The 17,674-nt window shown below is 42.9% G+C and overlaps 2 protein-coding genes across 11 annotated transcripts in view; both read right to left on the bottom strand.

Moving 5' to 3' along the window:
- Nucleotides 1–2,319: 2,319 nt before the first annotated feature.
- LOC107325882 (endonuclease MutS2-like) lies at nt 2,320–11,378 on the bottom strand. 4 transcript variants are annotated; one of them, XM_032441130.1, is made up of 18 exons: nt 10,506–11,376; nt 9,851–9,972; nt 8,756–8,828; nt 8,016–8,111; nt 7,557–7,670; nt 6,767–6,793; nt 5,431–5,472; nt 5,211–5,231; nt 5,003–5,023; nt 4,354–4,383; nt 4,217–4,237; nt 3,906–3,926; nt 3,791–3,811; nt 3,675–3,695; nt 3,559–3,579; nt 3,273–3,293; nt 2,964–2,984; nt 2,320–2,698 (listed from the first exon to the last, which is right to left on the bottom strand). In XM_032441130.1, the coding sequence occupies exons 4-18, from the start codon at nt 8,086–8,088 to the stop codon at nt 2,646–2,648; spliced, it is 528 nt and encodes a 175-aa protein (XP_032297021.1). In that variant the 5' UTR covers nt 8,089–8,111; nt 8,756–8,828; nt 9,851–9,972; nt 10,506–11,376; the 3' UTR covers nt 2,320–2,645. The 4 variants fall into 4 exon arrangements, with proteins under 4 accessions (XP_032297021.1, XP_032297022.1, XP_015742622.1 ...); XM_032441131.1 differs by lacking the exon at nt 3,273–3,293 and having other exon boundaries at nt 10,506–11,378; XM_015887136.2 differs by lacking the exons at nt 3,675–3,695; nt 3,791–3,811; nt 3,906–3,926.
- A 1,249-nt stretch (nt 11,379–12,627) lies between these two features.
- Nucleotides 12,628–17,674, bottom strand: part of LOC116652401 (butyrophilin subfamily 1 member A1-like) — a 12,832-nt gene continuing 7,785 nt past the window's right edge. Inside the window, exons 5-12 of one of the 7 annotated variants that reach the window (XM_015887123.2) lie at nt 16,987–17,016; nt 16,595–16,615; nt 15,913–15,951; nt 15,776–15,808; nt 15,660–15,680; nt 15,353–15,373; nt 14,887–14,913; nt 12,628–14,315 (exon numbers count right to left, since the gene is read on the bottom strand). In XM_015887123.2, the coding sequence (XP_015742609.1) occupies nt 13,777–14,315; nt 14,887–14,913; nt 15,353–15,373; nt 15,660–15,680; nt 15,776–15,808; nt 15,913–15,951; nt 16,595–16,615; nt 16,987–17,016 (731 nt within the window). In that variant the 3' untranslated portion in view covers nt 12,628–13,776. The remainder of the gene's footprint in view (nt 14,316–14,886; nt 14,914–15,352; nt 15,374–15,659; nt 15,681–15,775; nt 15,809–15,912; nt 15,952–16,594; nt 16,616–16,986; nt 17,017–17,674) is intronic. The other 6 variants (XM_032441126.1, XM_032441127.1, XM_015887124.2 and 3 more) reach the window with 6 other exon arrangements.

Genomic DNA, 17,674 nt, shown 5'->3' with positions numbered 1-17,674 from the left:
TCCTCCTTCATGCGTGTGGCTGACAAACATGAAGGCTTGTCACAGGTTACCTAGATTTACCTGTGCCTGTGACAGGGGGCAGCCACCCTGTAGGGCCCCAAGCCTGAATAAGAAGGGAAAAGTGGAATGAGAAAGAGAACAATAGCGGCAATCAAAGGAGGAAAATTTATTTTACTAAATATGATATTGGAATACAAGATAACACAATATAATACACAATGATTGGGGCTAATAAATTGAAAAAAAACAGTGAGAGGGTCCCAAAAAAGCAAAAGACGTAGTTATTCCACAGAAATGGAGTATGAAACTTTTACTGATACATACCGCACATGATGATATGGTGTGGAATATTGACAGCAGCATTATAAAACCATGAGACTTATCCATTCTCTCCTTTGGAGAGAGAAAAGCTAAATCCATCAATCTAGAGATAGAAGGGGTGGGAGAGGTGAACAACAAGCTCATTGACATGGAAGCTTAGCTATGTTCATCTTTTTGTGTGAATTCTGTCTGTAGAATCATAGAATCATAGAATTACCCAGGTTGGAAAAGACCTTGAAGATCATCAAGTCTAACGAAGCCTAACCATAGTACTCTGTACTCACTAAAAGTGAGAGGATATTAGCAAGGATATTAGCACCTTGTGAATTCTCCTGAATACTTTTTAGAGTATATTTTATGCTATATACAAAAATGATAAAGGATGGCCCATACTTCACACCGTTTCCAAGTGAAAGGAATTCTGCAGAAAGAAACCCTGATGGCAAGTCAGCCAAGTTGCCTTCAGTTGGCACTGTGTTTTTGCAGCTGACATAGAAGAATCTGCAATGGCTGGTGATCATCTAGTATTAGTATCTATATATCTATATCATCTAGTATAGTATCTAGGTCTTCTCAAGCAGTGTGGTTTCAGCTCATCAGAAAGCTCTTCTGTGCTAGCGCAGTCGCCAACTTTTGCACACAGGTGTCATGAATATTTTCTGTGATGATAAGTTGCACAGAGAAAGAATTCATGCTCTTCTTCACACCTGATGGAACGATCTGTACACAGGCATACACAAATAGTATTTATCTGCTCCAGGGCTTAGAAAACAATTGTGTGTGTTGATAGAAGTACCTGGAGACTCTCTCTACACAGTGACTAGTGGCCTGAAGTCAGGGTTTTCCTGCAGAAATGGCTCAAGGAATGCTTAACAAGCAATGGTGGAAGTATTTTATATGTTTCAGCTTGGTGGCACAAAGCATGGGGCTGAATAGAGTGTAGTCTGACCTCAGACTCTGGATTTCAGTCTTAGGATGAGGTGTAGCATTTCAACTTCAAACCATAAACTTGACCATCTTCATCACGACCCGATATGCAATTCTTGAGGCTCAGTAGTCGAACTGGATTGCATGATGAACCTGTTGAGAAGGAAAGGAAAACAGCCTCACGTTTCTGCGCCTATGAATGACTACACGAGGCTAAAAGTGTACAGCACTTTTCTTTCTTGCAATGAACGTTGATGATGAGCAACTTCGTTGGATGAGCATGTGCCAGAAGATCCCAATCTTCCGTGGTCTGTGGCCAACTCACAGTTAAAGGGTCCAGATCGCAGTGGGCCAATACTCTTGCCCATCTTGCTAACCCTATGACCCAGAAACCATTCTTACGGGGACAGAGCCACTGTCTCAATAATGCCTCCCCAAACATTGTAACCTTCCTTTGCCAACAGAAGTGTGGGAATCAAATCTCTCCTCCTTGACCTGAGGCACATATTCTGATCCACCAGGATGTCTTTTAAAAACTCTTCTCTTCAGGACACTTGCGTTCTGGATTGCAGCTGCTGTCAGCGACTCCGAGGGAGTGACATCAACTGCAATTAAATAAGGCAATTAGTACTAATATGGCATATTACTAATATTACAAGAGGATTTATTGCTCTCAGACTTTCTATATTGGTTGATCTGCTGAAGGATACTATAAGCTTTTTGATTAGGAATCACTCAACAGCAAGAAGAAGACCAGAGACATAAGAGCCATGCATTGGAAACACAGGCATCTCTCTTGAAAGGAAACCAGAATCACTAAAACTTTCTTTCTAGGGGAAACAGAGAACCAAAGTACGGCCTGATGCAAACAGTTACTTGAGCTTTACTATTACAGGTTTATTATTAAGCTTGCAAGAGGGTGATTCAGGAATCGGATTCTATCTTACCTTTGTATCTATGTACACGCAATAACTCTTGCAGGAAGAAAGAAAAGAAAGGAAGATAAAGAGGTTTTTTTAAGGGAAAATTCTTGTCTTCGCATTGACCTAGCGACCCTATGCTACTTGGCAGAGGTCAAGCACTTGTATTACTGCTTTGCCTGCTTCTGTGGGTCAGAAAACCATTTTCTGATGGATTATCTTCCATGTTCAAAGGACAAGAAATCGTGAAACTAGGGAAAACATCGCTGATTACACAACAGTGTGTTAAACAGTGAGTACAAAACTTCCATGAGATCCCACACAACTAAAAGGAAGAGAAAAAGCTGTTCTGCCCCTGACAGAGCCCAGAGAGTCTACATCTCAGAAGACACTAAAAACTCACAAGGACATTTTTTCTGTGTAACCTCTAAGACAGACAGAAATCACTGGGGGTAATTTTTCATACTGGAATAGCCCCTAATGGCTTGCAAGGGAACAGTCCCACTCACCATTGTCCTTCTTCAGTGTCTCTGCAGAAAGACAAAAAAGAAGGGGGGAACTTAACACCTCAGCATCCACAAAGGCTTTGGGCACAGTATGTGACAGAATAATTCCCCCACTCATTGCCACAGTGTTAATCTCAGGAGAGTGGGTTGCCTGGGGCCCAGCCATCTGCAGTCTTTGAATGTGAGCCATCCCTCCACAGCCCTTTCTTCATTCCCATTTGCTCCAAATGCAGTACCATCACCAGCACAACATGATGGGAATGGAACACAAGGGAACAATCCCACTCACCTTTCTCCTTGTCCAGTGTCTCTGAAGAAAGACAAAGAAGGGGGAAACTTAGCACCTAAGCATCCACAAAGACTTTGGGCAAAGTATGGGACAGAATAATTCCTCCACTCATTGCCACAGTGTTAATCTCAGGAGAGTGGGTTGCCAGGGGCCTGGCCATCTGTAACCTTTGAATGTCAGCCATCCCTCCACAGCCCCTTCTGCATTCCCATTTGCTCCAAATGCAATACCATCAGCAGCACAACACGATGACAGAGAAACCTGAATATTGATGGAAGGGATGGCTTGCAAGGGAACAGTCCCACTCACCTTTATCCTCCTTCAGTGCCTCTGCAGAAAGACAAGGAAGAAGGGGGGAACTTAACACCACAGCATACATAAAGGCTATGGGCACAGTATGGGACAGAATAATTCCACCTCTCATTGCCGTAGTGTTAATCTCAGGAGACTGAGTTGCCAGGGGCCTGGCCATCAGGAGCCTTTGACTGTCAGCCATCCCTCCACAGTGTATTCTGCATTCCCATTTACTCCACATACAGTACCTTCAACAGCACAACACAACGGCAATGGAATGCAAGGGAACAGTCCCACTCACCATTCTCCTTCTCCAGTGTCTCTAGAGAAAGACAAAAACGAAGGGGGGCAACACAATGACAGAGAAACCTGGATATTGGTGGAAGGGATGGCTTGCAAGGGAACAGTCCCACTCACCATTCTTCTTCTCCAGTATGTCTGCAGAAAGACAAAAAGGAAGGGGGGCAACATGATAACAGAGAAACCTGAAAATTGGTGGAAGGGATGGCTTGCAAGAGAACAGTCCCACTCACCTTTCTCCTCCTTCAGTGTCGCTGCAGAAAGACAAAAGGGAAGGGGGGAACATGATGAAAGAGAAACCGGAATATTGATGGAAGTGATGGCTTGCAGGGAAACAGTCCCACTCACCTTTCTCCTTCTCCAGTGTCTCTGCAGAAAGACAAAAAGGAAGGGGGGAATTTAGCACATAAGCATCCACAAAGGCTTTGGGCACAGTATGGGCAAGAATAATTCCACCACTCATTGCCATTGTGTTAATCTCAGGAGACTGATTTACCAGGGCACGGCCATAACTAGGCTTTGAATGGCAGCCATCCCACCACAGCCCCTTCTACATTCCCATTTGCTCCACACACCGTTCCATCACCGGCACAACACAATGACAGAGAAACCTGAATATTGGTGGAAGGGATGCCTTGCAAGGGAACAGTCCCACTCACCATTCTTCTTCTCCAGTATGTCTGCAGAAAGACAAAAAGGAAGGGGGGAACTCAGCACCTCAGCATCCACAAAGGCTCTGGGCACAGTATGGGATGCCCTTCATAGCAATTGCCTGATGGCAAGCAGAAGGACTCACCAATCATTGCACGGAGCTCCTCTTCCCTGTCTAAGTAGCCACAAAAAAAGAAGAAACTAAGTCAGGTCCAGACCCACAGATCCCAGGGTGCTCCCCACTGGAGCTGCCCACCCCAGCCATGATCAACAAGGGCCTCTGGCAGGGAACTGGTTCACATCCATTCACACTCCCCCTCACAACCCTCTGATTCTGAATGGGATCACTGACACCTGTCCCAAACACCACTACCCCAGCAACCAAGTAAACCATCTTCCAGATTAGTGTGGGCATCTCCACAGTCGAAGGTGATGCTTACTCCAGAGTTGCTCCATACATTCCACAAGAACTTAATACACAGACAAACCAACTGAGCCTTCAGCATCCTGGTCATCGGCATTTTTGTCATCCAAAAATTATAGACAGGACTGGCAAAGAACACAGTTCAACTGCTCATACCAACACACATCGTCCTCCTAACTACATGTTCTGCTGCAGTTTTTGTTCTCTTCCACCCTAATATCACTCCGTATCACAGTTGATAGAAAACCTTCAAACTCCTTCCCACTGAAGTGCAATGGGAACAGATTGGGATTACCTGACTGTAGAAATCTCCTTTTCTCTGTAGTTTACTTGCAAAGAAAGAATGAAATCACAAGTCAGAAGAGCTTACCATTTCTCCCCCTTAATAATTCTGCAAAAGAATATAAATCACATTAAATTAAATTAAAGCATTTTTATAAACCTCAGCATTTTTATTGAGGAAGACGAAGGCACACAGCTCATTGAGATACAATCAGTCTTTTGAAGACATTAGATTAGGACAAGAATCTCAGAGTTAAAGTGCCATAGGCTAATAAGTGGGAGACAGATTCACGTACCTTCCTTTTCTTCAGTGTCTTCTGAAATTAAGATTTTGGTATTTTCCGAAGGCAAAATTAAACAAAAAAAAAACAAAAAAAAAAAAACAAAAAAAAAGAAAGAAAGAAAGTAAAGAAAGAAAGAAAGAAAACAACACATGTAATGTTGAACTTACAGGAAAAATGGAATCATTTCTATCACAAAGATAGAAAAATTTGCCTGGAAAAGACTTTCACTTACGTTTCCCTTCCTCGAGTTTTCTTGGAGTTGAGATACTGGTGCCTTCAGAAGGAAGAACGAAAGAAAAAGAAAAACACTCAAAAGAAAAATAAAAAAATTTAACATTTAGATTAATTATTTGAAAGACAGAATCATAGAATTATTTGTCCAATTAGGCTGGAAAAGACTCAAAATCATCAAGTTCAACCATCAAACTCATTAGTTACTAAACTATGTCCAGTAGTGTCTTAGTGCCACCCATTTAGCTACAAGTCGTTGAACCAAATGTCATTTGCATTCCTTTCAAACCAGGACTTCATGGTTCAGAAAGGGGGGAAAATGATTTTTGTGGATCCCACAAGACAGCAAAATGATTCTATGAATTTTCTAGTTGCTTAAAGCTTTTCTTGAGAAGCTTTAAAGAGATTTTGGGGAAAGTAGAGAACAGATCCAAACAGCTCTTCTGGTTTCTCTAATAATCTTTCAGGGAAGAAAAGAAAGAAGGGAAGAAAGAAGGGAAGAAAGAAGGGAAGAAAGAAGGGAAGAAAGAAGGGAAGAAAGAAGGGAAAAAAGAAGGAAGGGAGGGAGGAAAGGAGGAAGGGAGGAAGGGAGAAGGGAGGAAAGGAGGAGGAAGGGAGGGAGGGAGGGAGGGAGGGAGGAGGAAGGAAGGAAGGAAGGAGAAGGAAGGAAGGAAGGAAGAAGAAGGAAGGAAGGAGGAAAGAAGGAGGAAAGAAAGGAGGAAAGAAAGGAGGAAAGAAGGAAGGAAGGAAAGGAAGGAAGGAAGGAAGGAAGGGAAGGAAGGAAGGAAGGAAAGGAAGGGAAGGAAGGAAGGAAGGAAGGAGGAAGGAAGGAAGGAAGAAGGAAGGAAGGAAGGAAGGAAGGAAGGAACGGAAGAAGCGCAAGGAAGGAAGGAAGGAAGGAACGAAGGAATGGAAGGAGGAAGCGAAGGGAGAGCGAAGGAAGGAAGGAAGGCAAGGGAAGGAAGGGGAAGGAGGGAAGGAAGGAAAGAAGGAAGGAAGGGACAGAAGGACAGGAAGGAAGGAAGGAAGGAAGGAAGGAAGGAAGGAAGGAAGGAAGGAAGGAACCCTAAAGGGGAAATAAAGAAGAGATAAGCATTCTTATTCCTATAGATGATACCGTATTTCAGACCGAAATTAGAGCAAGACACGCACCTCAAAACATGCAAAGTCTCTCCTCTCAATTTAATTCATTACTTACAGCATCTGGGAATCATTGGGTCACAGCTTATGATCCCATATACACCTTTTGCAGCTCTAAAATGCATGCTCCAGATACGCGTTCAAGCACTAACAAAGATAACTGTAAGCATCGACCTTTGCTTTAAGCTACACTTTACCTCTTTTAGGATCCTTTGAAAGTTTAACTGGGAAAAAGAAAAGAAAAAAAGAAAAGAAAAAAAAAAGAAGAAGAGAGAGAGCATGAAACTTCCACTTTGGATGTAAAAGCTTAAATGTTAAACTTTCTATTAAATATCCATGCCTTGAATGCTGGGGTACTGAGTATTCCAACATCTTGATGTTTTGGAATCATCAAGGGTTTGGATAGCTTGATTCAAACAAATCAAGAAGGAGTTGTTACTGAATGGAAATAGAGTATATAGCACTCTCTTCTTGTTCCTTTTCCCTGTCATCAGGAATCTGAAGCCATTAAAAGGATAAATAACAGGCCCATAACGGTGCAGAGGGATGAGTGCCCTGAAGGCACAATAAATATACTGAGAAATAATGAGTAAATAAGATTTTCCTTTGAATTTTGTGGAACAACATATGAGAGCAGTAGTATTGTAGTACTCCAATCTTGCAAAAAGACATGCATAGCCTTATGGTGAAGGTCGATATCTCAAAGAATGCCAGTATTGCCAAGATCAGAGTCAGGTTTTATGTCTTGGACCTGGTGGATTAACTGCACCCAACAGTGACAAGGAAGGGTTGGGGAGAACTATTATTGATTCCAAACATCTGCAGTCACTCCTCACACTTTGGCAACGTATGGTTTAGGTCCTTCACCCTCAGCCAGCATTGTCACCTGGATGCCATGTAAATCAGGGTGGGATGAGGTCAGCAGAACATGGAGTTATGCTGTAGGAGCACATACAAGCTGCAAACACTGGGAGAAAATGCCCATACCTAAAAAGAAGCAACAGCAAAAGGGAATGATGAGGAGGAGAATGGAGTCTAAAGCAATGATGACTATGAGGAGCCTGTGGTTAGCTTGATCCCATGTGCATACATCAAGGGTTTCTAGGGGGAAAATAAAGGGAAAAAAAAGTTAGATGCCTGAAACCATTCTCCCTCCCTCCCCCCTCCCTCTCTCCTTCCTTCCTCTCTCGCTCCTTCCTTCCTCCCTCCCTCCTCCCTTCCTTCCCTCCCTCCCTTCTTTCCTTCCTTCCTCCCTTCCTCACTTCCTTCCTCCCTCCCTCCCTCTGTNTTCCTCCCTCCCTCCCTCTGTCCCTTCCTTCCTTCCTTCCTTCCTTCCTTCCTTCCTTCCTTCCTTCCTTCCTCCCTTCCTTCCTTCCTTCCTTCCTTCCTTCCTTCCTTCCTTCCTTCCTGAGAAGCTCTCACACATTACAGGGAGGAGGCATTTACCTGCGTGAACGCTCTGGATCAGAAGCATAACACAGAAGAGACAACTCATCTCAGGACTCTTCATCTTCCGCATTGTTTCTTGCAATGCTTTTAAATCTGACCCAAAAGAAAATTCAGAGTAAGAAGTGGCAAAATACAAAACCACATGAAGAATCGTAGAGTCGCTGATTCTATCCTATTTCTTGATCTCTCTTGCAGGCAGGATGGGTTACATTTGTACCTATGTAAATTTATCTGAAACCATCAACTCCTTCACTTTCCTCCTTTCCCTCAGCTTTTATCGCTGAGCACAAAGTCCCGTAGAACATGACAAACCTTTGGTCAGCTCACTTGGCTTTTCACTCCTAATGTGTTGCCCACCATAAGCCCTATTCCCCTGTGCTGCTTTAGACAATGAACTAGAAGTGTGTAGATGGGAGGAAAGTGGTTTTAATTTGCTTTAATTCACTTTGCTTTAGTCCTTTATCAATTACCAATAAACTACACGAATCTCCCCTATACCAAGCTGGTACTGGTAGTAACAACAATTCATGCATTCATTTCTTGTCCTCATCTCAATCAATGAGCCTTTTCCGATATCATTTCCCCTCCTCCCCCCTTTACACAGGGCTGCCAGACATGCATTCTAATTCACAGCAGCCAATGAATGGAAATACACATAATTTGAAGTTAGGGATCATAAGGAAATATTAGGAAAAAAAAAAAAAAAAAAAGATAGAAATGGATATATGAGAATTTACCTGCACAGAAACGGGTGAACTCGTAAATTCAACTGGAGCTCTGACTGCACAGTTAAATATAAACTGCATACGGCTTAAAAAGAAAGGCAATTATGAATCACATGAAAGAAGGCGGTGCTGGCATTCATCCCCATTGGTAGGACTTGGTTCTTCCTCCTTCTGAGCTTTAGCACTTTCCTATTGGCCTTTCCAGGTTTATCTAAGTGACAACAGGGCAATTCTGATGTAGAAGGTAAAACTGAAACACTTTTCTTACTTCTGCTGCCCTTCCTGGGCTCAGTTCCACCCTTTTAATCCCAATCCCACTCCTCATTGAGTGGCACAGAACACAGGGAATGAGCCCGGAAATTGTTATCTTCTGCTCCTTTCCCTGCTGCAATGTGGGTCCTTTCCAATGGCTGCAGTCCTTTAGGATCAACCTGCTCCACACTAAAGTCATCCTCTCCCCATTGCATTGGCATGAAATCCAACACAACCCAACTGTCCAGCTCATTTCCGCTTCATTGAATGTTCCTCTCAGTATCTCTATGAGGACATTACAGGAGACAGCATCAAAAGAAGAGCTGCTAAACAGCTTCAACTGCTTTCTTATCATCCACCAGGCTTGTTAATTCATTGTAGAAGTCTATCAGATTAATAAATCATTATTTGCCCTTCATAGAGCCACGCTGACTGTATTTAATCACGTTCCTGTTTTGTTTGGAGAGTTTTCTCCATCTCCTTCCCAGGGACTTTCAGTGATGAAACTGTTTGGCCTGTAGTTACCTGAGTCTTCCTACTGCCTTTCTCTCTTCTTTCTCTCCAAGCCACTATGAGCTTCCAATGATAATTAATTGAGAATGGTCTTTCAATGACATCAGAGCATCAGCTTCAGAGCTGGTGGATACAGCCCATTGGGCTCCATGGACTTGTGTATGTCAGATTACTTTTGAGGACTCCCTTACACGGTTCTCCTCCGCCAGGGCAGCACTTTACTTCCTCCTCCCTCTCTTCAATCTTTCTTGAAGAAAATTCAGTTTCTAAGGCAGCTAAAACTATTACATAGAATCATAGGTTGGCCAGGGTTGAAAGGGACCACAATGATCATCCACTTACAACTATGTGTAGGGTCTCCAACCAAAAACCAGGCGGTTCAGTGCCATATCCAGTCTGGTCTTGAATGCCTTCAAGGGGCATCTACAAGCACCTTGGTCAACCTGTTCCAATGTGTCACCATCCTATGGGTGAAAAATATCCTCCTAATATCCAACCTAAATATTCCCTTGTCTTAAAACTATTTGAAACCATTAAAACCATTCCCCCTTGCCCTATGGCTATCAACTCGCATACACAGTACTTGCTGCATTGTATTTCAAGGAAGAAACAGTTGTGAGAAGTAATATTAAGAGATAAATCCAGTGAAAACCCAAGAATGCCTGTATTCATAGGCATGGTCTATTTCAAAGTTACCCTTGTTTCAAACCAAGTTTTCACAGTGGTATCTGCCAAGACCCAGGGACAAAAGGTCTCCATTTACAACAGAAAGTACTGATATTACAATAAAACAGCATTCGACCTTCAGGCAGAGCTGCACTTTAAGTTAATCTTTTATCTTTGTTTCGGTTCCACTGTTCGGAGTTCCTCCTTCTTGTTTTGTCCATCCATGGTCAGCAAGGAACAACAGGCCACATAGAACAGCCTGCAGCTATTTGATGCATTTTTACTCTTAAAGAATCATGCTGAATATATATGTATAAATGCAGTAACGTACCTTGATTGAATTCTCACCCCGGAGGTTTCTCTCTTTGAGCTGAACTGGCTTTCACTTGAACTGAAACAATGCAGATACAGGAAGCTTACAGGACAGATGGACTTTATACAGTTATAGCAATGAGGGCTCATAAAAACTGCCCTTAACCTCTCACTGCCTGGCAGAAGAATTTTTATCAACCTGGGCAGGCGTTGTTCCAAGTGTAATTCTTATTTGAGCACTTTGCCTCTTTCTATGGAAGGCTTGCTTGGACCCTGAGGAAGAACATCTGCCTTTGCCTCAAAGACACGAAATATTCTGTTCCACCTATCATTAACACCATCATCAGGCTGAACACGCATCTTATGATACAGCTATTCACTCCCTCGGCTTCAGGTACAAAAGAACAGGAGATGCTTCTATCCAATTCCATAACTCTTCACTCCTACTCAGAATAAAGGCATCCAGAAAGGAAAATCTGTTTTATCTTCTGTTACTAGAATGCAAAGATGGATATTTTGGGGCTTATTCTTGTATGGGCTTTTTTTTTTCAAGCCATTTCTCCTTAAAATGTATAGAGTGGAAGAGAGAAGGATACCAGATTCAGATTTCCAACTACATTCATACCATGCCAAGACATCAGTATGTAAAACATATGCTGGCATGTAATCCTTTTTCCTACCATAAAGCATGTCACAAATGAGTTAAAACAAGGCCCGTGATGTTCGCAACCCTTCAGGAAATAAAATCCCCATCAGTTTTTAAGTCTGAATAAGCAGCAGAAAGTGTGGGTTCATCAAGGAGAAGATTGACCACAGCGAGCAACATAGTTTTGCTGTGGCTGCTATTAATATTCAAGTTAATCCAGCTGGGAATTCAACTTTCAACTTAAAACCAATCTATCTATCTATCTATCTATCTATCTATCTATCTATCTATCTATCTACCTACCTACCTACCTACCTACCTACCTCCCTATCTATATAAATAAAAGGCAGAAAAACATCTATATAATCATCCACTAGTCTTCAGTTCAGTCTTCTGGGGAAAGCAGTAGCCCTTCTGTTCCAGCAGAGGTACCCAGACCTGGAGCATTAACTCTTTAAATCTCATTGCACTACATGATGTTGTGATGTGGAATAACCTAAAATCATGTTAAGATGTGGAATAATGATAACCAAAATTCATAAAGCCATAATGACATGTGAATAAATATCTCACCAGGGTTGCTGTCCTGATGCTTTAATATATGACCTGCCTAGACTACCTTTTCTTGGCCACAGGTTTTCACAACACAAGCTTCAGAAACCACTGATTTCTAATGGATTTTATCCGAGAGAAGAACTGCACCAATAGAGCTGGCAGAAGTAATTGCTGAACTGCTCCCTATCATCTTCGAAAGGTCTTGGCAAAGGGGAGAGATGCCTGAAGACTGGAGGATAACCAGTGTCACTTCAGTCTTCAAAAAGTGTAAGAGGGTCTAAGATAATATAGGGCAGTCAGCTTCCCCTCCATCCCTGGAAAGGTGATGGAACAACATGTCTTCAATTTCACCTCCAAGTAACTGGAAGAGAAGGTTATCAGAAGTCAGAATGGATTCACCAAGGGGAAATCATGCTCAGCCAACCTGGTAGCCTTCTATGATGACATCACTGCTTATAGAAAGGAAAACAGTAAATGTTGTGTACCTTGACTTCAGCAAGGTGTCTGACACTGTCACACGACATCCTTGTAATGAAGATAGGCTGGAATAGATGAGTGGATGGTGAGGTAGACTGAGAACTGGCTGAGTGGCAGAGTCCAGAGGGCTGTGATCAGTGGCACAGAATACTATTGGAAGTCTGTAACTAACAGTGTTCCCCATGGTGTAAAGGCTGGATCTGGTCATCAACCTCTCCATTAATGACCTGTATGAAGGGGTAGACTTGACCCTCAGCAAGTTTGCTGATGACATGAAGTTGAGACAAGTGGCAGACACACATGAAGGCTTGTCACGGGTTACCTAGATTTACCTGTACCCGCGATAGGGGGCAGCCACCCATAGGGCCTCCGGCCTGAATAGGAAGGGAAAAGGGGAATGGGAAAAGAGAACAGCGGCGGCAATCTATGGAGGAAAATTTATTTTACTAAAGATGATATCGGAATACAAGATAACACAATATAATACAATATGATTGAGGCTAGTAGATGGAAGAAAACAGAGAGAGAGTCCCCAAAAACCAAGAGATGTTGTTATTCCACAGAACTGAAGTATGAACCTTTTTATGATCCATACTGCACATGATGTTATGATGTGGAATATTGACAGCAGCATTACAAAACCATGACACTTATCCATTCTCTCCTTTGGAGAGAAAAAGGCTAAATCCATCAATCTAGAAATAGCAGGGGTGGGAGATGTCAGCAACAAGCTTACTGACATGGAAGCTTAGCTATGTTCAGCTTCGCAGATTCAATGTGAATTCTGTCTGTAGAATCATAGGATCATAGAATTACCCAGGTTGGAAAAGACCTTGAAGATCATCAAGTCCAACAAAGCTTAACCATAGTACCCTGTACTCACTAAAAATGAGAGGATATTAGCAAGGATATTAGCGCCTTGTGAATTCTCCTGAATAAATTTTATTCCATTTACTAAAATGAGGAAGGCTGGACCACACTTCACACCATTTCCAAGTGAAAGGAATTCCTGCAGAAAGAAACACTGATGGCAAGTCAGCCAAGTTGCCTTCAGTTGGCGCTAAGTTTTTGCAGCTGACATAGAAGGATCTGCCATGGCTGGTGATCATCTAGTATTAGTATCTATATATCTATATCATCTAGTATAGAATCTAGGTCTTTTTAAGCAGTGTGGTTTCAGCTCATCAGAAAGCTCTTCTGTGCTAGCGCAGTCACCAACTTTTGCACACAGGTGTCATATTTCCTGTGATGATCAGTGCACAGAGAAAGAATTCATGCTCTTCTTCACACCTGATGGAACGATCTGTATGCAGGCATACACAAATAGTATTTATCTGCTCCAGGGCTTAGAAAACAATTGTGTGTGTTGATAGAAGCACCTGGAGACTCTCTCTACACAGTGACTAGTGGCTTGAAGTCAGGATTTTCCTGCAGAAATGGCTCAAGAAAGGCTTAACAAGCAATGGTGGAAGAAGTATTTTAAATGTTTCAGCTTGGTAACACAATGCATGGGGCTGAATAGAGTGTAGTCTGACCTCAGATTCTGGATTTCAGTCATTAATTAGCTGTACATTTTCACTTCAACCATTCACTTGTCATCATCATTGAACCCCTATGCAATTCTTAGAGGCTCAGTGTCAGAACTGGTTGCAGATGAACCTGTTGAGAAGAAAGGAAAAAGCCTCACGTTCTGGCCGTGATGACTAACAGAGGTAAAAGTGTACAGCACTTTTTTCTGATGAATGCTGAAGAATGACAACTTCTTGGATGAGATGTCCAGGAAGATCCCAATCTTCTGTGGTCTGCCACTCACAGTTAAACGGGTCCAAGGATCCGAGTGGGCCCAATACTCTTGCCCATCTGCTAACCCTATGACCCAGAAACCATTCTTAGGGGACAGAGCCACTGTCTCTTTTCGTGCCACATTCTCCTGGGCAACACCCAAGTTCCAGTTGCGTTTCTTTCCAACATCCACTTCCCAATAATGCATCCCCGACATGTAACCTTCCTTTGCCAACAGAAAAGTGTGGGAATCAAATCTCTCCTCCTTGCTGGGCACCTTTCTGATCACACCAGTGTCTGTTACGCTCTTCCCATCTTCAGAAACTTGCAGTCTAGGATGAGCCGTGTCAGCGTCCAGGGTGACATCAACTGCAATAACAAGGCAATTAGTACTAATAAGGCAATAATACTAAATTACAAGAGGTCTATTGCTCTCAGACTTTCTATTGGTTTATCCTATGAAGGCGATTACAAGCTTTTGATTAAGGAATCGTTCAACAGCAAGGAAGAGACCAGAGAATAAGAGCCATGCTTTAGAACACAACTCCTCTTTGAACAAAACCAGAATCCCTAAATCTTCTTGCAAGGGAATGAGGAATAATTAATTCCATTCACCAAGGCTGTGATAAAACCAGCAGGTTTGCGTACACTTAGCAGTAGTGCTGCTCTATCTGAACATCCTGAAACAAACTTCTCTTCCTCATAAAGACCAAACCTCTATACTCTTTTAGAAGAAACAATTCTGTTTTGCACCCTGGAAGAACAAAAAATATTGAGATGTTTCTAGGACAGCAAATAGATAATGGAAGGATTCAACATAAGTTCTTGCTGTGTTGTTACTTACAGAACAAGAGGCCTGATTGCAAACACTTACTCGAGCTTTGTTATTAAAGTTTGTTAAAGCTTGAAGAGGTGGGATTCAAAATGGGATTTTTCTTACCTTTATGTCTTTGTGCATGCAATAACTCTACAGGAAACAAAGAAAGGAAGAAAAGTTTTTTTTTTAAGGAAATCTAGTCTCCGCTGACTTAGCAGCCCATGCTACTGGCAGATGGTCAAGCACTAGTGTTACTGCTTGCCTGCTCTGCAGGTAAGAAAACTATTCTATGATTATTATCTTCCATGTGAAAGGACAAGAAATCATGAAACTAGGAAAACATCAGCTGATTACACAACAGTTTGTTAAACAGTGAGTACAAAACTTCCATGATATCCAACACAACTAAGAGGAAGAGCCAAAAGCTGTTATGCCCCTGACTGAGCCCAGAGAGTCTACTTCTCTGGAGATACTAAAACCCCACAGTGACACTTTTCAGTGTAATCTCTAAGACAAACAGAGATCACTGGGGGTAATTTTCGATGCTAGATTAGCCCCAAATGGCTTGCAAGGGAACAGTCCCACTCACCATTCTCCTTCTCCAGTGTCTCTGCAGAAAGACAAAATGGAAGGGGGGAACATAGCACTTCAGCACAATGGCGCTGGGCACAGTATGGGCCAGAATAATTCCCCCAATTATTGCCACAGTGTTAATCTCAGGAGACTGAGTTGCCAGGGGCCTGGCCATCAGGAGCCTTTGAATGGCAGCCATCCCTCCACAGCCTGTTCTGCATTCCCATTTGCTCACACACGGTACAATCACAAGCTCAACACGATGACAGAGAAACCTGAATATTGGTGGAAGGGATGGCTTGTAAGGGAACAGTCCCACTCACCAATCTTCTTCTCCAGTGTCTCTGCAGAAAGACAAAAGGGAAGGGGGGCAACATGATGACAGAGAAACCTGAATATTGGTGGAAGGGATGGCTTGCAAGGGAACAGTCCCACTCACCAATCTTCTTCTCCAGCATCTCTGCTGAAAGTCCTAGAGGAAGGGGGGAACTTAGCACCTCAGCATCCACAAAGGCTTTGGGCACAGTATGTGATGCCCTTCATAGCAAATGCCTGATGGCAAGCAGAAGGACTCACCAATCATTGCACGGAGCTCCTCTTCTCTTTCTAAATTACCTCAAAAAAAGAAGAAACTAAGTCAGGTCCAGACCCACAGATCCCAGGGTGCTCCCCACTGGAGCTGCCCACCCCAGCCTTGATCAAGAAGGGCCTCTGGCAGGGAATTGCCTCACATTCATTCACACTCCCCCTCACAACCCTCTGATTCTGAATGGGATCACTGACACATGTCGCAACCACCACTACCCCAGCAACAAAGGGAACGATCTTCCAGATTAGAGCGGGCATCTCCACAGTCGATGGCAGTGTTCATTCCTGAGTTGCTCCATACATTCCAGAAGAGCTTAATACACAGACAAACCAACTGAGCCTTCAGCATCCTTGTCATCTGCCAGATTACATGGTTGTCATCCAAAAATTATAGACAGGACTGGCAAAGAACACAGTTCAACTGCTCGTACCAACACACATCGTCCTCCTAACTACATGTTCTGCTGCAGTTTTAGATGTTTTCCACTCTAATCTCGCTCTGTATCTCAAATGATAGAAAACCTTCAAACTCCTTCCCACTGAATTGCAATGGGAATAGTCTGGGACCACCTGACTGCAGAAATCTCCTTTTCTCTGTGGTTTACTTGTGGTTTTCTCTGTGGTTTACTTGAACAAAGAACAAATGAAATCAAGAGTCAGAACAGCTTACCAATTCTTCTCATTAAGGATTCTGCAAAAGAATATAAATGATTTATATTAAATTAAAATAGAATGTTTTATAAACCTCAGTATTTCTATTGAGGAAGATGAAGACAAACAGCTCATTGAATGTCAGCCATCCCTCCACAGCCCCTTCTGCATTACCATTTGCTCCACACATGGTACCATCACCAACACAACACGATGACAGAGAAACCTGAATATTGGTGGAAGGGATGGCTTGCAAGGGAACAGTCCCACTCACCATTTTCCTCCTTCTGAGTCTTTGCAGAAAGACAAAGAGGAAGGGGGGAATTTAGCTCCTCAGCATCCACAAAGGCTTTTGGAACAGTATGGGATGCCCTTCATAGCAAATGCCTGATGGCAAGAAGAAGGACTCACCAATCATTGCACGGAGCTCCTCTTCTCTTTCTAAATTGCCACAGAAAAAGAAGAAACTAAGTCAGGTCCAGACCCACAGATCCCAGGGTGCTCCCCAATGGACCTGCCCACCCCAGCCATGATCAACAAGGGCCTCTGGCAAAAAAATGGCTCACGTCCATTCACACTCCCCCTCACAACCCTCTGATTCTGAATGGGATCACTAACACATGTCCCAAACACCATTACCCCAGCAACAAAGTGAACGATCTTCCAGATTAGAGTGGGCAACTCCACAGTTGATGGCATTGCTCATTCCTGAGTTGCTCCATACGTTCCACAAGAGCTTAATACCCAGAAAAACCAACTGAGCCTTCAGCATCCATGTCATCTGCCAGGTTACGTGGTTGTCATCCAAAAATTATAGACAGGACTGGCAAAGAACACAGTTCAACTGCTCATTTTCCTTCATCATTTTCCTAACTACATGTTCTGCTGCAGTTTTTGAGTTCGATGTTTCCCACCCTAATCTCACTTCGTATCACAGATGAAAACCTTCAAACTCCTTCCCACTGAAGGGAAATGGGAATAGGCTAGAACCACCTCACAGCAGAAATCTCCATTTCTCTGTGGTTTACTTGCAAAGAATTTAGGAATAAGGAAGGAAGGAAGGAAGGAAGGAAGGAAGGAAGGAAGGAAGGAAGGAAGG

The sequence above is a fragment of the Coturnix japonica genome, linkage group LGE64 (assembly GCF_001577835.2).
Source record: "Coturnix japonica isolate 7356 linkage group LGE64, Coturnix japonica 2.1, whole genome shotgun sequence".
In the NCBI taxonomy this organism is placed as follows: Eukaryota; Metazoa; Chordata; class Aves; order Galliformes; family Phasianidae; genus Coturnix; species Coturnix japonica.
This window is presented reverse-complemented; position numbering and strand designations above follow the sequence as displayed.